At 36.8% G+C, this 19,846-nt stretch overlaps 1 protein-coding gene across 1 annotated transcript in view; it reads left to right on the top strand.

The window, feature by feature from the left end:
* Window positions 1-19,846, top strand: part of LOC100916588 (doublecortin domain-containing protein 1) — an 88,554-nt gene that overhangs the window by 49,837 nt on the left and 18,871 nt on the right. Inside the window, exons 11-15 of the mRNA XM_031941663.1 lie at window positions 1,850-2,048; window positions 3,592-3,744; window positions 4,436-4,537; window positions 10,377-10,513; window positions 12,440-12,604. Of these exons, the coding sequence (XP_031797523.1) occupies window positions 1,850-2,048; window positions 3,592-3,744; window positions 4,436-4,537; window positions 10,377-10,513; window positions 12,440-12,604 (756 nt within the window). The remainder of the gene's footprint in view (window positions 1-1,849; window positions 2,049-3,591; window positions 3,745-4,435; window positions 4,538-10,376; window positions 10,514-12,439; window positions 12,605-19,846) is intronic.

Here is a 19,846-nt window from a genome sequence, read left to right as displayed (position 1 = left end):
GTTGGGGATTCTAGACATGCTCTATAGAAGAACTTGTTCATTCATTTTCTAATTTGTATTGTGCATTTAAAGGAACTATCAGTTAATTTCCATCCCTAAGGAAAAGAAACTCTGTTGAAGCCCTTGGATCAGTCTGAGATCTTAGTTGTTATTTTTTCCATCAGTGCCAGTAACAACCCATCCATTTCTACCAATTACCCTGAGTGACTCTCATCCATGTTTTCCTATATCTTTATTACAAGAGAGCCACTCAGTTTTGTTAGGAGGAGGGGATTTTCTCTGACTCCTCTATCATTACATAGGTATGAATGGGCACCTACTATTTAGATATAAATAAATATAATTTGTTGTTCCTCATTCTCATTATATGACTTACCCATTCCATTTCCTGTTATATGTCTCTTTGTGATAATTATAATACTTGATGTATTTTTCACATGGAGATTTTTTTGAAATAGACCAACACACCGACAATCATGATACTTTCCTAGTAAAAACTCTTCTATGTAAAAGGACTATATAAACTGTAAAGCACAATGCTCAGGTAAGATTTTAGTATTCATTTCTGCCTGTCCCTTCCCCTTACTAAAAGGCACACCTGTATATCTGCATTCATCAGGGGACTTTTTTTGGAGGGAGAACTAGACTCCCTTTCAAAATTGGGAACCATATTTAATTGTCCATCACAAATATGTTCAAAGCTATTTCAGTAAAACTGGAGCCTATGTTTTCAACAACATTAGTAATGAAAAAAACCAAAACAGGTCACTTGTCATTAGCATGTTATTAGATTGATTTTATAGGCATTTTTTGTTGGAAGATAATAGCTGATCTTTTATTCTCTCTCATGGATCTTACACTAAGACTTGCCACCTTTGGATTTCATAATAATTAATCCCTTGGAGCACATCACACTTTTCGAAGTGTGATCTAATTTGGAGCATACCAGAAGCCAATTGGCTTTCCATAGAGAATGTCCTCTCCACGCATTGATGGAGGCTGTTCCAGAATTGATGGGAATTTTGTGACCAAAAGATAAAGATGAACATCTAGAGTTGCCCAGTACAATGATAGAGAAGTACTCTAAGGATATAGCTTGGGGAAGGGGAATCCAGAGGCTTAGGGTTAGGCAGCCCCTTGGGCTGATAATATACTTTAAATATATGATATTATTGAACTCTCTCAAAGAGATAGGAGAGGTGTGATCCATAATTTCATATTTACACACAGAGGCAAACTCAAGAGAACAAGGCAAGAATTGACTTGAGGTTCTGGCTTGTGTAAAAAAAAAAATAAAAAGGCAGTAAAGGAATTCTCTTTGTGGTTGAACATAAATAATGTTTATTGGGCAGACACTGGTGCTCAGTGAACTAACAAAAACTGAGGTGCTAGAAGCTCATAGGGCTTCATCTAGGCTCTATCACTGCCTGGTTTTGTGGCCCCAGGCAAACAATTTAACCCTCCTGGCCCCTTCTCCATTGTAAAATGGAGGTGATGACATTTATCATCAGCTTTCCCAAGAGCTTGGTCATGAAGGTTAAGTAATCATTCATTTTAAAGTAGTTTGTACATGAGAAGTAATACAGAAATGCTAAGCCGCATTAGAAGAACTGCACGGAATGGTATTTCTTAGCATTTGATTCAAGGATTAGAAAATGTACTCAAATTTCCCACGTGTTTGGAGGAAGAAATGGATGGAGGAATTGACACAGGAGGATTAGACAACTGTTTCTGGACCCTATAGATTATATGAATATATATATATGTATATTGTATGCCTATATGAATATATATATATACAAATATACACACATTATATATACTTCTTCTTATAGTATGTTTTTTTCAGCTTCTTTCAGGATGCACATTACAGCTTGGTCTGAACAGAGCAGCTTCTAGACTCTACACATATGATGGCACAGCCATCCTTAACCTAAATAATTTAATTTTGTGGGCTATAAATGAATTTTTAAAAAATAGAGACTCAGAAGATAAAAAATATACTTCTTCTGAGGAGAACAAAGAAATGGCTACTCAGAGTGCAGAAGGTAAGTCTACCATGGTGGAGCTGAATTAGCCTTGGAACATGAGTCAGAAGACTTGTATTCTAGCTCTGGGCTCTGTCACTTAACTCGGTGTCAGTTTAAACAAGTTGCCTTCATTAGTCTCTCTGAGTCTCAGAATTCCTCAATTCAAAAATGATGGAGTTTATTTGATGACCCAGAAGGCTCTTTCCTCCTTCATGTCTTTAATTCTAAATTTCATAGCAATTGCCATTGGACTTAAGAGCCAAGAGGGATCTTAGAGATCATTTCTTCCAACCTCTTAGATGAAGGGAGCTAAGATCCTTGAGGGGAAGTGATGTGCTGAAAGTTATATGGCCAATAAGTACATTTAAATGATTTTTCTTTCCTTTGTTGAATTTGCCTGAAGGATTGCCTTTCCTCTGCTGCTTGCCTCCAATTAATCCTGAATATGTTGTCTCTGCCATTAGAATATGACTTTCTCAGTAACAGGGACTGTCTTTTGTCTATCTTTGTATTCTCTGAACTTAGCGTTCTGCCTGGTATATTTGTAGTCGTTGTTCATTCGTCCAGTTGTGTCCAATTCTTTATGATCTCCTGGACTATAGTCTGTTAGTCCCTTTTACCTTCCACTATCTTGTAAAGTCTCTCCAAGTGGCTGGCCGTACAGCGGGTTCTAAATAAATGCTTGTCCACTGGCTTATCATTTTTGTTTATGATCAATCACACAAACCAAATCGATTATTTCATTTATTTATTCTGAAACATTTCTCAAATCTCTCTCCTCACTGCCACCAATCTTACATGGAATCTCATTACTATTCCCATGTATTGTTTTAATAGTCTCTACAGGTCTTGACTCTCTTTATTCACCCTTTGCCACTCATCTTTCAGACTAAAATTTGACATAACTACATCTCATCACGTCATGTCTCAGTTCAAAGATCTACTGTGGCTACTTGATTGCCTCCTAAATAAATAAATGAATGGATGGCTGGTTGGATCTCTGAATGAATAGATGGATGAATGATGGATAAATAGATGGATGAATGAATGAATAAACACAGATAGATAGATAGATAGATGATGGACTTATCTATTGAACCAAAATATAAACATTCTAGAATATAAGCATTATTGATGAAAATGGATCATGAAAGAAGCAATAAATATAGACTCTTCCATTCAATCATTGAATAAAACCAATTGTATCTGAAATGACATTGACCATTAAGGCTATAGATAAGTCATAGAAAACTACCTCAAAAGATCTTGCTTCACCCCTGAATGAGAATAGCAAGTTCTTATTGGGGGTTAGATATCATTTGCTTGCTTCCTGCAAGGTTTTCAAAATGTTTCTGTAAATAATATTTATAATGAGACTTCTTTTATCTACCACATTGTACAATGTACAATTTCTAATATGTTTTTTGTTGGTACAAACTTCCTACAAAGTAGCTCAACTCCAATAATGGTATCTCTTAATTTTAAAGGAAAAGAGAAAAACATGAAATTAAGAAACCATTCCCCTAATTTTTAACTAAAATAAACTTCTTATCTTTCTCAGATAAAAAAACAAACCAAGGAGATAGCAAGCCGTCTCCACAAATCATGATGCCAGCCCGTTTTCATTCTTTCAACTCTTCTTTGCTCTCCCACATTCTCAAAAATCCCATAGAAGTTTGGGTTTCATGTGGGGAACCATTTATACCTCTGGATGGTAAGAGAAAGGGGGGAGGAAGGGAATCAATTCCAACTTTACTTTATGGAAAATGAATTAAATGTATGTCCATGTCAACCTAGTGCCACATTTATGCAAAGGATGAGTAGTTGGGTCTATCAATTCATATGTGCGAGAGGATGGATGGCTTCATATCCCAGATGTGCCTTTTTTTTCTTACGGGGATAGAATGTTTTGTCTGGGAAAATGTCTAATTTAAGTGATAAAGAGATTCTCTATGTACAAGGCTACGAATAATGGTATACATTACAAAATAACAAATGAGTTTAATTCACCGTGAGGAAGACCTGTCTGCACATCTTCATTTTTAAGAATTGCCCCCTTTAGGCAGTAGGTGGGTGTTTAAAAAACAAATGATTCCAAACTAGGCTTCCATCACCACCGAATAGATTTTGGGAGCAGGAGATGAAAGATGGCTTTTGCATATGCTAAATCCTTGTAATAAAGCAATGGTTCTATTTTCTCTCCCTCTTTGATTCCACATGGACATGCCTTAAGCTCTGTCATCTTTCAAAGATGTTTCTTTTGATGACCCTCACCTTTTAATTACTTGTCTCTAATTGGATCTATCTCATGGACTTCCAGGGGCATTACAAATTATTGGCTTGTGTGATAAATTGCTGTTGATAAGAGGATTCAAGATAAAAACCCTGGGTTTCTATGATTACAGCTCTGCAAAGATCAGAAAAACTTCAGAGAAAGAATTGGCTAAAGAAAGACAGAATTTTGGCTGATCTGGAAGTCATGAAACATAAAATGAGACAGTTAAAAGGTTGGTATTAAAAAACCAGAATATGTTCTGTTGAATTCAGAATATGACCTTAATTTGAAGATTGATGTTTTACTCTCTATAGATATTTAGCTAATAAACTACAGACAAAACACAGTTATAAAAGGCAATATAAATCTCACAGCTAATTCCACATTTCTCAAATATTGATTTTATTTTAATAGTTAAATATTAGACACCCTGCCCATGTTACAAACTCAGCCTCTCCCAAACTGAACTCCTTTTCTCCCTCTCTATGACCCATGAATTTCGGGGGTAAAATCTTCCCTTCTTCAAAGACTTTCCTAATCTGTCAATGATTACATCAAAGAACTAGCAAGTTAAAACATTGATTCTAGATTCAAAGACCCTAAATTCAAATACTTTCTCTGATGCTACTATCTGCAAGACTTTGGATAGATCATTTGTAATCGCTGGGTCCCTGTTTCCTAATCTGTAATGTAGAAACCCCTATATGGGATCCCAGAGATAACAATCATGAAAAAATCATATCTTATGCCCAGTGACCAGAGGGATGAGTCATGCTTAAAAATAACTTTAGGTTAGAATACCATAAATACATGGGAAAGATCAAACAGTTAATGAGTTTCAAAGAAAAAAGAATGCCTTTGGGGGGATTCAGTGTGGTCAGTGAAGAAAACTCTGGCTGTGGAGTCAGAGTATGAAAAAAAATTGGTCAATTTTGAAACTCATTGGTCAGGGAAGAGACAATTGTAGAACTTGAATGAGAAGCCACCTCTGGGCTCATTTAATCCATCCACTTAATTTCACAGATTAGGAAACAGGAGCTTGAAAAGGTTCATCACATAGTTGATTGTGGAGTAGTGATGGATTCTTTTGTTCACATTAACTTCTTTTTAAAATTTTTATTTATTTTATGACAATTTATAGAAAGCTTTCATTGATTCCCAAATTACTAGCATCTTTTCTTTCCCTCCCCAAAAAATACATAGTATTAATTTATCCATAGAACTGTTGTATTTTCTGTGTAAAATATAAGGTAATTGACAGCTTAGTATAGTGCCTGGCACATAGTAGGTGCTTAATAAATGTTGACTGGTTGAGAACAGCAAATGTTTTTCATTTTACCTGTATCCCCAGAACATAAGACAGCACCTTTAACAAAGGAGGGACTTAAATTAGATTTAATAGAATCAACAAAAAACATATAGGAATATGAGAGATGGCTCCATGAGAAAAATAGAATTGATATATTTCATAACAATTTTAGCAATTTTCATAATAATCTGATGATCATAAATTATAGATCTTTGAAAAAACTGGTTCCCAAAATGGAGCTTCTTTGTACAGTCTCCATCAGGTATGAACCCCGTTTCTGTCTTGTACTTATGAGTTTCTGATAGCTGAACATGAACTCTAGGGAGACAATTTCCAAAGGGCAAGTTGGCAAAACCCGATAATGCTTGCAGGTCCCTGAGTGTATGTATTCAGTGTGTGACCCTCAACCACTTAAAGAACCCTCTCTTATTGCTATTAACTATATATCTTTAGAGTGATGTGCTGTGTAAGTAGCTAAAGTGCATCATAAATAAAATGGCATCATGTTGAAAAGATGCTAGTAACAATTTGCTTGCTATAAATTTCTAAGTACTCATTTATGATTAGTTGGGTAAAAATATGTTTAGCATGAAACAAACACACACATATGTACATATATAATATTTATAATTATCACTGACTTCTCTCCCAAAGCTTCTTACCAACAGCATTGTTTCAATATCCCATTGGCTGATTAGATCAATTATATTTTTCTTCCTAGAGTTATCAATCATATATGAATGCTTGTTGTACACATGGGGATCTCATTTTCCTAAAAAGTCATTGTAGATCATGAATGGTATGAATTTATGAGCCAGAAGGGATACCAGAGACCGTTATTTTGTTGTTTTCCATACTTTGCACTGCTCCCTTTCAGTTGGTGTCACTTTAGTTCCTGATGAGTTTTAATTACATCAGTTATCTTAGTGTGATTTTAAATGAACTCTTGCATAGTGGAGTAGCCAGACCATTAGGAAGTCAAGAAAATGTCTTTGAGAAGATGGAGGGATGAATTAAGGGGGGAAATAGTATTAAGGACTTATGACATGCCAGGTAGCATCTGGTGACATAAATACAAAAGGCAGGCCATTCTTACCCCATGTAGATTATACTCTCATGGAGAGAGACTGGTGGGTCAGTGGAGGGGCTTTTTGTGAAGGGGTTACAGGGATGATACAGTAGAGACATCCTTATGGGATTCTATCTCCGGAAACGACAGGAGTGCTATTTTTATTACTGTTCTCTCAGAAAGAAGTGTGTGTGTGTGTGTGTGTGTGTGTGTGTGTGTGTGTGTGAGAGAGAGAGAGAGAGAGAGAGAGAGAGAGAGAGACAGAGAGAGAGACAGAGAGATAGACAGAAGCAGAGATACAGAGGAATAGTCAGACAGATACAGAGAGACAGAGAGAGAGACAGGGACAGAGATAAGAGAGACAGAAGACAGAGTCAGAAAGAGAGACACAGAGAGAGAGAGAGAGGTTGGCCATCTTCTGGTGGATGTTAGCATGATGAATGCATGGATGGATGGATAGCTGGGATACATCCTCTGCAGAGTTTGGATTAGATCAACATGCACTTTCTCATTCACTCACAAATCAAGGTCTCAGCGCAGAATTCCGAAACTTATAGTATTAGCTCTTCTACAGATTCCATAGTTCCCCCTTATATTAAATCAGCAGGTTAATCTCATCCCGGTGGGAACACAGGAGAATCTTCCTAATCACTCTACTCACCGCCCTGTATTACAAAAAATTTTCAGTAAAATTCTCACATTTTGAGTCATGAAAAGTCAGCTTTGGAGTCAGGATGAGTGACCCTGAGTAAGTAACTTAAACTCTTAATACCCCAGGAAACTCTCCAAGACAGGATGTTACAGAGCTATTGCTCACCTGTTTTGGTGGAGGAAGTTGCTGTACCAGGTGTACATTGTGTGTGAAATCACTGGATTGAACCCAAGCAAATTATAATCTAGTTCAAAGATTCTTAACGTGGGGTTTCATGGAAATATTTCACGGGATCCATGAACTTGGATGGCAGAAAATCTCTTTTCACTAATCTCTAACTGAAGTTTTGCATTTCCTTTAATTAAATTGGCAACAAATAATATTCTGAGAAAAGTAGTGACTGCTTTACTCAATTGCCAAAGGGATTTGTGCCGAAATACAGTCACAGACCCCTCAGATAGTGGATAAAGGGCTGAATTTGGGGTCAGGGAAACTTGGATTCAAATATGATTTCTGACACTTTGTGACCTTGCATGTATTACTTAACCTTTCCAAGTCTCAATTTCTTCAACTGTAAAAAGAGATTAAAAAAATTTTGATGTTACTTACCTCACAGGGTTGTTGTAGGCATTTTTACCACCACCACCATCATCATTGTTTAATAACTAGCCTACATCTAGTACTTTAAGGTTTACAGAATGCCTTAGAAATATTGCTTCATTTTATTCCAACAATCCTAGAAATTAGATCCCATTATCCCCACTTTATAGAGAAAGAAACTGAGGCAATTTCTAAGATAAGTCTGAGACTGGATTTGAATTCAAGGATTTTTTGATTTCAAGTCCAGAACACTCCCTGTACCACTGGCTGCCTCACTTAAGATTATATATATGAAATGCCTTGCAAACACTATATAAATTGTAGTTATTCTTATTATTATCATCCATCTCTAAGAAACTTTATCCATCGAGTCTATTTCATACATGACAGTAACCCTAGACAACTGAGAATAAACTTCACCTTAAGATTTACAAAAAACTCTCAAAAGCCTAATTTCTTTGATTGAATACTTTTTTAAAGGAACAAAGCAAATCCTTATGAATGTTTGTAAAATGGAGGAAGAAGACATTTTAATATGCACGTGTAATATTTTATTTATCTCTTCTTATAGCTCCTTTGTTGGATGTGTCCCCTTTTTTTCAATGCAGAAATTTCCATGTCTTAAATCCTGGCTAAACTGTTTCTTAGCATCCAATATCATAGGGTGTTCTATCTTTTCAGCTTCTTTAAGAACAAAGGGCACAGAAAAGGTGTCAGGAGCTAATCATGCTCCCGGGGTGTGATTAGATAGAAGCAAAAAGACTTCTTTCTCTTGAGTTAATATTATTTTAGAAATGCTTAAACCTCAGGCCACGAAGCTAATTGTGGAGAAAGGCTTATTATGATAAAAGAACAAAACAAATCTTCCCAGCCTAATGGAGGTGGTCGTGGCAATATAGGTCACCAGTGAATTCTCTCTGAGTAAATCACAGTGGAACTGGGCCAGGGACATTAGGCTTGAGAAAGGCACATGTTATTGCCCAAAGAGGTCTGGTTATGGATAACTAAAAGACCTGGGCTGTAGCTTTCTCTTTAAAATTCCCCTCAAACTTCCAGCTTAACTTCCCTTTTTGTGATGTATGTTTCCCTCTAAACTAGATCAGCTACTGTGGCTTGAAAAATACTATGTTGGATAATTGTATAAATAGAAATATATATATATATATATATATATATATATATATATATATATATATATATGATTTAACATATATTTTAACATGTTTAGCATCTATTGGATTGCTGTCTAGGGGAGGGGATTGGGGGGAAAGGAGGGGAAAATTTGGAACAGAATGCTTTGCAAGGGTCAAATGTTGAATAATTATCCATGTATATGTTTTGAAAATAAAAAGCTTTAACAAAAAAAGAAAAAAAATACCATGTTTTTCCTGCCTTCACATCTTTGATTTCTAGCATCCTTCTACTATAAATTCTGTCATGGTATGTTCTCTAAGGAGGGAACAATAATCAGTTTGTTGACTGGGAAGGAGCCAGGTATGTCAGAAATAACTCTATCTCAACCTCTACTTTTATCTTAATGAATGAATGAAAAAGCACTTATTAAGCACTTACTACATGCAAAGCACAATGCAACATCCTGGAAATATAAATCGAACAGGAGCACAGTGTCTAGCACATAGTAAATGCTTAATAAATGCCTCATCTGCTCTAAGATATTCCCACCACTTGAACTCATACCCAAGTAGCAAAGACAATTCTATCTAGTTCAGTTCTAGCCTAGTTCAAAAGCCACTGTTTTTAAGCTAGAGTTTTTTCTTGATTTTCTCTTTTATTTGCATGTGATGAATGAATCAGTGAGCAAACTGTAGAAAGCAGTGGATCCTTGTGCCACCCCCAAATTTTTATCATATTAAAAAGACAGCTTTGAATAGTAGAGGTTGAATTTGGAGTCAGAAAATACTTTTTAATTCAAATACTTCCTTCAGGAAAAAGCGACTATGGACAAATCATTTATTTGAGCAATGTCTTGACGATGTGCACATTATAGATGAGAATAAATCTTTCTTGTACTTCACCTATTGATGCAAATTTCAGATTCTTGATATAGTCTCCTCATCACTATGACCAGGTGCCATAATGGGTACAGATCTGGCTTTGGAGTCAGGAAAAATTGAGCTTGACACCTGTGATCTGTATCATCCTAGGCAAGTTACTTTTCTATCCCTGAACCTCAGTCTCCTCATCTATAAAATGGGAATAATAACAATAATAATAGCACTTACCTTTTAAGGTTATCACCAGGATTCAAATGAAACCATATTTGAAAACACTTTCTAAATCTTAAAAACTGATAGAAATATTAGTGGTTATTATTTAGGGGGAGTTAGTCTAAGCAAAGCACAAATAAAAAGCATGAATTATATAAAATAGAAAAGCTTGTACTTACTTGAAAACTTAGAATTTCCTAATTTTCCCGATAGGACGAAGAGTCTTTGAGAGTAATCCTGGAAACGGAATTTACCCTATTTGCCCTGGTAGGGGCACAGTACTCAGAGGTAACTGGATGGAGCCCTCTCAGGAGGAGAGGAAATTACTGAAGTACATTATAAGTGCTAAGGTATGTCAGAACTCAGCCTGGATCCTACCAACATCCAAAGGTAGAACTGAGAAAAATGCATCTTTGATCTCTCCTCCATGTCTGGCCAGTTAAGAGTGGTTATAAAGTTGGCATTTGAAGGAGAGCTAAATGGATGGACAACTCCAACCGAAGTGAGTTTTGTTTGAATGGGGACCACGAATTACGACCTTAGCAAAGTGGAGAAAAAGGCCCAGTGGATATGTACATAGGCAATTATGCTGAGTACCCGAAAGATGAGTCTTATGGCTTCATTGCTCATCACTCCTAAGGGTCTGTCTCAATATGTGAAAAGAGCAAAGAGTGAAAAACTAATTGCAATGGAGACATTCAGAAGAATGAAATTGAGAAAGTGGTTTCGATCCATATGGTTAATCAGTCAGCATTGTTGTTCATAAAGAGAAGGGAAGAGAAAGGTCAGCTCTAGTGAGATGATTGGTGATGGGGACCTGGGAAAACGCCATATTTCCAATCTCCCCCCCCCCACAATGTTTTGGAGAAGTTTCCCCCAAATGTGCTGTCTTCCTGAGGGAAGATTTCTCAAAATTGGAAAATGTACAGAGAAGTAAAAGCCAAGGTTCTTGGGAAATATGATATCTCAGAAATAGGATTTCACATACGACCAAATAGGCTGAAGTACTAGCCAGAAGATGAGTGCATATCATTGAATTATTGTGAACTTAAAAATGAGTTTTAGCTCTGTCTGCAACCAGTCCAGAAAGGTGTGGATGTGTATAGTTGGGTGTCTGAAATTCAGCAAGGGAAAACTCAGATCCTGAATCATGAAACTCCTTAAGAGGCTTTTAAGAGAACAGAAATAAGTCTGTGACTGTTTAAAACACACATGAACTTATACCTATGCCCATATAAAACTATACATAAACATATCCAGAAACTACATAGAAATCATCTATTCAGAGGATAGAGTGCACACGTTTAGAAAACTATCTTTCTTCATGTCTTGTTACTCCTCTTTTTTCTTCTTCTGTGCATTTTTATTAGTGTTTTCTTTATTTTTCCACATAATAATATTTTATTTTTCCAATGACATATAAAGATAGATTTTGGCATTACATTTTCTAAGATTCTAAATTCCAAATTTTTTACTCCCTTCTTCTTTTGTCTCCCTCCTCTCCAAAACAGCAATCTGATATTGGTTTTATATGTATACAAATTTTAATCATATTTCTGTATTAGTCATATTGTGAAAGAAAAAATAGAACTAAAGGAGAAAAGCTCTGTGATTCCTTTTAATGTACACTTCTGTGTAAATTAATGGCAGAGGGTGGCTTAGAATTAGGAGGTAGTCTCTCTCTGTCTCTATTTCCTCTCTTCTTTCTCTTTCTTATTCTATTTTCTCTCTTTCCCCCTTCTCTCTCTCATATATATGTTTATATAACATGTATATATAGTAATATATATGTGTCTATATTTATGTAGCTACACAGACTGGATAATGTACTCAACTTAGAACTAGGAAGAGCTGTATTCAAATCCTTCCTCAGATATTTATTAGTTGTTTTATCCTAGGCAAATCTATCTCTTAAGTTCTAGCTCTCTTAATTTCTTATCTGTAAAATAGAAGTAATAATAATAATACCTACCTCCCATGGTAGTTGTGAGGATCAAATGAGACAGTATTTATAAAGGGCTTTGATGACCTTCCATAAAATGTTACAAAACGCTAGCTATGATTATTATTAATACTATAATTATTTTTGATCCAAATTAGTTCATTCAATTGGATTTAGTGCCTACATTGTTGATGACAAAGTAAACACATATCAATTATTCTCTTTGATTTGTTGCCTAATGTCCTCAATTCCCTTCTTGATTTTTCCCAGAATCCTCAATCTTCCCTGAGCTAAACTCATTAATGTGGTGTCCCTGATGCTCTTCTCTCACTAGGCACGCCTTACTGAGGTCCAAAGCCATGAGACCAAATGCAATTCTCCAGTGTCGACTAAACAGACCAGCCTGTATCTTCAGCCCAACACAAAAAGAGTCTTTGCTTACCTCAGCGGTCACGAACATGAAGATGGTTTTTATGTCTGGGGCAGATCAATTGCAGAGGTAAAATTCCAGGACATATAAAAAGACAGTCAGTTAGGTGTTGTAGTGGGTCCCGTTATTGGCCATCACATCAGGAAAAGCTGAGTTCAAATCTTGCCTCAAGAACTAACCAGCCGTGTGTGAAAAGCAATAAAAATTGTAAAAATCAGCTCAGTTATAATTAGTACAGGGAAGTTATGTGGCTCAGTGGATAGAGTGCTGCACCTGGATTCGGGAAAATTTGAGTTCAAATCCAGCCTCATTTTGTTTGCTTCAATTTCTTCATCTGTAAAATGGAATGGGGAAGGAAATGGCAAATCACTGTAATATTTCTGTCAATATTGGGCCATAAAGAGTCAGACAAGACTGAAACAACTGAACAGCAAGAATTATTATTAGTAAAAGCCAAATGAGCAACCATTTGGTCCAGCCAATGCTCACTGTGGAATTCTTTAGGAGGAAGAGACCACTTGCATTGGGGTAATGAGGGAAAATAGGGCAGGAGAGGAGACTCGAGTTGGCCCTTCAAGGATAGGTGGGATCCACATAGACAGATTCCAACATGGGTAATAGAGGTACACTGATGTGATTTTATAAGAAATGTTTATAATTCAGAGAGAAGAGCAGCATGGCTAGAATAATGTGTGCATTCAAGGGACCAAGCAGAGAAGAATCTAGGGTGATAGCTGGGGCCGTATTGTAGAAGGCCTGATTACTCGACTCAGGTATTCTCCATTAGTATTTGAACAGAGGAAAGACATAATAAAACTCTTATTTAGCAAGATAAATATGATCAGGGTGTGTAATCCAGATGATTACTGACTAATGTAGAAAGTTGTCCAGGTTTCATTTACTCCTTTGAAAAAAAAAATACACACACACACACACACACACACACATCTTTCAATTTCATCCCTGAGAGATCTACTTTAGGAGCTTTTTAGGGTACTGAATGAAATTCTTTGTGATCAGTCATATTTCATTCATTAGTCCATTAAGTAAGCTTTTATTTACTGCCTACTTCAAGAAAGGCCTTTGAGATCTTCTGAGAATATTTCTCTGATTTGTGATTTCATTAGTGTTGAGAAAGCATCATGGCAATTCCCTCCCTCAAGGTAAAATGGCACATCTCCAGTTTATAGTTTTGGAGAATATCTGGGGAGACTGAGGGATTAAAGAATTTGCTTATGGTCACAGAGCTAGTCCAGATCATAGGCAGGCCTTGAATCTAGGTCTCCTTGAGTCCAAACCTATCATCTATACACTATTGTACTACCTCTCACTAGATATTTATGATAAAAGGCAAGAACAAAACACTACTATCCTCAAGGAGCATACATTTTACTATGGAATAATCCTGCTCCTCCAATTCTAGGCAGAGTTTCTAGTTTTATCATTCATGAGCCTCCCACTTACATGTCTACCCTTAATAATCACCCAAAAATCCATTGAATTGGCTTTAAACAAAAACATGTACTGAGATAATATATTAGCATTTGGTATAAAATATTTCAAAAGCTGGGACACTCTCCCTGACAAATATATACAGATCCTTGGGAAGAGTGAGTGCAGACTAACAGAACAGGGACAGGTGTAAGATATATGTAGGGCAGAGGGGTAATTTCCTACTCCTGGCCCTTTCTGACCTATTCTTCCCTAGTACAAGGATTCATGTTCCTTGAAGCTGCCTCTTTCACTCTCCATTTGTCCTTGGTATGTCACTCTGTTCTCAGCTGGGTTTGTTGTGTGCTTCCAGGTGGGAACAAAATGACACCCAAGAACAAACAGATGCTAACAGATAGGCACCTGATCAGGGAAGGAGATAGTTGATTTTAGCTTGATGCATTTACTCTTTGCTGCTTCCCTAGTATTTCAGATGACATGGTCAGTGTGGAAAGGAAAAGAAAAAAATTAAAAAAAAACATGTTCTTCCTCCTCTCTCTAATAATTCCTTCACAAAGGTTTGACTCTAATTTTGGATCCTGAATCCTTAATTTCCAAACTTGGAGTCCTTCATGACTGAACTGATTTACTGCTAAAGTGGTTCACAGCTAGACTGATTCCTCAGTTTATACGTAAATAGAGAGTTATGTCTAATTCAGGCAGTCACAAGATGCTTCCTGTGTAGCATTCTCTGCCTTACTCAAAGGTCACAGAGCTATATTGTCTCTTCAGATTAAGGATTCTTAGTTTGTTAGAAAAATGTCTTTAACACCTAGTTTACTCTGTGGATTTATTAAAGGTGCCTGGACCTTCTGTGATTACATCAGTTGAGGCGGGACCTTATATTGTTGACAAAAAGAGAGGAAAGACTTTCCACATGGGAGTGGGTCAGTGGATAGGGAGAGTTTGAACAGGGTGAGGATGAGGAGAAGTTGATCAACGGAACATATTCCTAAGGGAGATGATGAGGGATGGGATCACAAACTGCAAGACGATGGGCCATCTTTTTTTTTCCAAGTTTAAATCATAGGTTTTGAAGAAAGATTGAGAGATGCATCATATCTGATGGTTTTTGTGCTGTTTTGAGAAAAACAGATGGCCTCTATTTTATTGTTAAAATAGAAAGTTCCTCTCTTAAGATAGACAGAGTGAAGGGCAGAGGATGAGAGGCTCAAAGAGAGAAAATTTGGAATAGCAATTGAGGGGAGTGCAATTGAATTAATCATGGGAAAAACAAAAGGATCGTCATGTAGCTGTGAGGACCAAACAAAATTAGATAACTTGCATTTATAGTGAATGTAGTGACCCAATTATAAGAGCTTTTGGGCAGAAATGAAGAAGTCATATAATGGAATAAGTCACTGGATTGAAAGTTTGTCAAATAATAGGGTAGAGGGGCAATGGAGAGTGGAGTGAAGTATAAGGTTGGTCTAGTTTAACTATAGGATCAAAATTATGAAGAGAAGCAAAATGAGGTTATAGCAAGTCTGATACACTAGGAAAATACGAAATTGTGGAGTGTCTGGTAGTCATGGAGAGGATAAAAATAGGCTTGGTAAGAGTGAGGAAGAGGGAGAGATGGAAAGATAGGAGGCTGTGGCTGGAAAGAAAAAAATCATAATTTAATATGTTGGAGATAGAGCACTTATGGGTAAGATGAAATCAACAGTATGATTAGTCCTGTGTGCAGATGAGGGAGAGTGAAGGTTAACACAAAGGAGAGTGTTCAGTGTCAGGACAGATGGTAGGGCTCAGAGGTCTGGATAGCAAGTAACCCAATTAATCTGGAGTGTAGAAGGAAGATAAGGGTGATGTACAAATGCATTTTTTATTGCCATTATAATTGATAAAATTATATTCATTAAGTGGTGAGAACTCTGGTGGCAAGAACTTTCTTTTCCAGGTTGACAATAACATAATGCTTGTGTATGTACAAGTTTACAGGTGTATGTGATTTTTTATGATAATATATTTTATATTACATATGGAAAACCCAATAGCCATAACTGCTGAAGAGATATAGGCTGTAGGTCCAGCAGATCCAACTGCAAGGATCACATCTCCATCGAGGATAGTCCCCTAAGTTGATGGAATTTGGATCAGGTTGGACTGAGGGCCAGTGGCTTAGGGGAAGCTGCTATTTATGGGATTCTGAGGGGTCCTCAGTAGCCACTTCTATCATGTTTGAGGGGAAATGTTTATTTGCCTTCCTAGTGCCACCTTCTGTCTCTGCATGGGGCACCTCTGTTTCAGCCATGCTGGCTTGATGAGTAATTCAGATTTTTTGATCAAGTTAGAGAATTCATATAGAAAAAGGACTTTATGTAAAACAAATAGGTAGATGGGTCTGATTATACTAAAAGAATCTAGATATTCAACAAACATCTGAGCCCCTGATCAAAACAAAAATCATCATCATCACCACCAAAATCACAAACCCTTCACTGGTTTTCTCTTTACCTGCTGAATAAAGAAAAATTCCTTAGAATTCCCATGCCCTCTAAATCTTGGTTTCAACCAGTCTTCCCAGGAAGCTCACATTGCTTCCCTCTTAGGTTTTAGCCAATTGCTCATCTGCTGAACATGTCTGTTCTATTATGTCTTTCTCATCTCTGTACTTTGTCCATGGTGTTTGCCTAGGATTCTCCCTTTGCCCACCTCTGACTCTTGAAATCCCTACCCTTCCTTTAGGTTTTAGCTGAGGATATTTTCCTTGATCCCACTCATCCACAGAAGGAAGTGATTTTATACAGCACTTTATAATCCTCTCAGAAACTTAGGAGAAACAGAATCATGTAGTGGACCTTAGAGAGCCAGCCTCAAGGGTCAAGAACTTGCATATTCACATCCTGTCATTGACATGGCAAGCCATGGGCTCTGGGAAAATCACTTAACATCTCAGTGTCCCCAAAACTCTCTGAGCCCATATATACATTGGAGTTGCCTATACTTTCTCAGTGGAAAACTCCCTATGAAATAATGAATATCGTGAAGTTTAATAGAAACAATCTTATACTTGGATGCAAAAAAAATTCAATTTGACAAATACAAGAGGGGGGAGACAAGAATAGTCAGCAGATTTTTCTTCCTCTGAAAAAGACTGGGGATTTATAGTAGACTGAAAGCTCAAAATGAGTTAGCAGAATTTAAAAAACGTGATCTTGGGTCCAGCTTCCAGGAACCGGGTGATGATTCCATTGTACTTTTTCTAGCTCTCTTGGACTTCATCTGGAATATGAAGGTCAATTCTGGGCATCATGGCTTGAGAAAGTCTCAAGTTGTTGAGAGTGTCTCAAGTTTGTCATATGAAATCCAGTTGGAGGAAATGGGTGGGTTTCCCTTATAGAGGAAAAGCTGTAGGTATCTTCATATAGTTGAAAGACCATCATAAGAAGAAGAGATCAGATTTGTTTTCTTTGGTCCCAGAGAGTAAAACAAGGAAGAATTTTATGAAAGTCTTACAAAGACAAATGCAGGCTTGAAGATAAGAGGGATGTCTTAATTTGGGCTGCTCCAAAGTGTATTGTGCTGCGTTGAGTGGTGGTAAGTTCCCCATTTTTGGAGATCTTTAAGCAGAGGTTGTATTACCAGTTGTGGGATATTATAATGGAGATTCCTTTTGTGGAACTATTGGACCAAATGGTTTCTGAATTGCCTTTATCATTTCAAATGCTGTGTTTCGATAATCCTGGGAGAGCCTGTACAAATGAAATTATAGATCCAGATCTAAACAAAACCAATTGGTCTTATTTTTATCCACAAGCACAGCTTATTTCTGCCTCTTAGGTAATGAAGACTTCAAGGCAGGGACAGATTTTTATTTATTCCCTTTTGTATCTTCCTAGAATAGTTCATTGTCCATAGTAAATCTTAATAATAATGAATGCAGTAGAACCCATATTTCAGTGTTTTTCTCTGTGCATTCATATAGCATATCAAGGTAGGCTATCCAAAATTTTGGTGCCATACCGGCTTGCTCTTTATTTTTCTCTTAAATGTGAAAAGTCCAGTTGATCCAGCAACTTTCTATCTATCCATGCTGTCTTTTTTTGATGTTTTGAATTCTTTAAAAAATTTATTAAAGCTTTTTATTTTTAAAACATATGCATGGATAATTTTATGCATAGATAATTTTCAACATTGATCTTTGCAAGTCCTTGTGCTCCAAATTTCCCACCCCTTCCCCTAGATGGCAAGTAGTCCAATATATGTTAAACATGTTAAAACATATGTTAAATCCAATATAGGTATTATTTATATCATTATCATGCACAAGAAAAATCAGATCAAAAAGGAAAAAAATGAGAAAGAAAACACAATGCAAGCAAACAACAACAAAAAGAGTGAAAATGATGTGTTGTGATCCCCACTCAGTTTTCACAGTCCTCTCTCTGGCCACGCTTTGCCAAAATGACTCTTTTCTCCACTTGGGTCCATGTGTTCCAGAACACCAGAACAGCTCTCTCCTCTGGGTTAGTAGCTAACTCTTCAGGTTCAGAGCTTTTCTCTGACTTCGCATCATAGACTTTGGAGTTGGAGGAGATCACAGGGGTCACACCATCTACCTCCCCATCCCAGCTCCCTGATTTTATAGATGTTGCATCTGAAGTGCAGGCGAGGTAGGCAGTGTGCCTAGGGTCAGGAGTGTAGTTAAGTCACAGCTGGGATTTGAAGCCAGGTGCTCAGATTCCAAAACGGGTATACTCCACTGTCTGGCCAACCTTTGTCTGGTCCTAAAGGACTGATCTCCTCCTCCATTTGTAGCATCTCTCTCTTCCCCACTTTGATGATACTTCAATGGATCTGTGATCTTGTCAATGTGGGTACTCCCTTCAAGGGTGCAGATAACAACCTCTCTGTACCTTCTCAACCTCCTCTCAATGACCTCCAACAGTCTTTCATGGGAAGAAGTGGGAGGAGGGGAGAGGGCAAAGCATTCCTAGGTCTCCTCCTATCCTATCATCTTGCAGGTAACAGTGGAGGGCATAGGCTGCCCATCAGTTGTCTTGCTATTTGAACAGCCCACCTTGTTAGCAGGTCATTTCCTTTTCTCCCTCATCCTCTTGTATCCAATATAATTTTTAAATTAAAAAAAATTTTTTTTGTCGTAATTTTTTTAAAACTCCCCCATTTGTTACTAGCCTTAGCTCATCTAGAATTTAGCACTTTCTAACACTGTTATCAAAATGTCTCCTCTTTTATAGTCATCTTCAATTTATCCACTTAAGCCTTCATTTTAAAAAATCTAAATTGCTCACTGAATTTCCTTTGTATTCACATCAGTCTCTTTATATAGCTGCCTCTTTCCTTCTAAATTAGAATTTATTCTTGAGGGTTTTTTAAAAAATATATCTTGAAATATCTTTTTCTAGCAGAATTATAGTTAGTGAAAGCCTATCCTGTCTCTGAACTCTGAAATGTGCTCCCCTCAGGGTGAAGTAGATAGAGCTTTGTAAGACTGAGTTCAAATGGTGCCTCAGACAGGATTTTTAACTTTCACCCTCAGTTTTCTCATCTGGGAAAATGGGAATAATAATAATAATAATAATAACAATAATAATACCACCTTATCTTATAGAATTATAGTGAGGATCAAATGAGATAATATATTCCAAACATTTCACAACCTTAAATCAATATATATATTGTTACTGTTGTTTTGATCCCACTCTGGTGGAATTCAGATAGAAAAAGTTCCAGGACAAGTCTCTATCATGCTATTAGCCCTTCATGTCCAGTGATATAGGCTATCTCATGGATGGATAAAATAAGTACTTTTTAGAATTGAATAAAAATATCAGGATTATTATTTTTAGTTGA

The sequence above is a fragment of the Sarcophilus harrisii genome, chromosome 6, assembly GCF_902635505.1.
Source record: "Sarcophilus harrisii chromosome 6, mSarHar1.11, whole genome shotgun sequence".
Classification (NCBI taxonomy): domain Eukaryota; kingdom Metazoa; phylum Chordata; class Mammalia; order Dasyuromorphia; family Dasyuridae; genus Sarcophilus; species Sarcophilus harrisii.
This window is presented reverse-complemented; position numbering and strand designations above follow the sequence as displayed.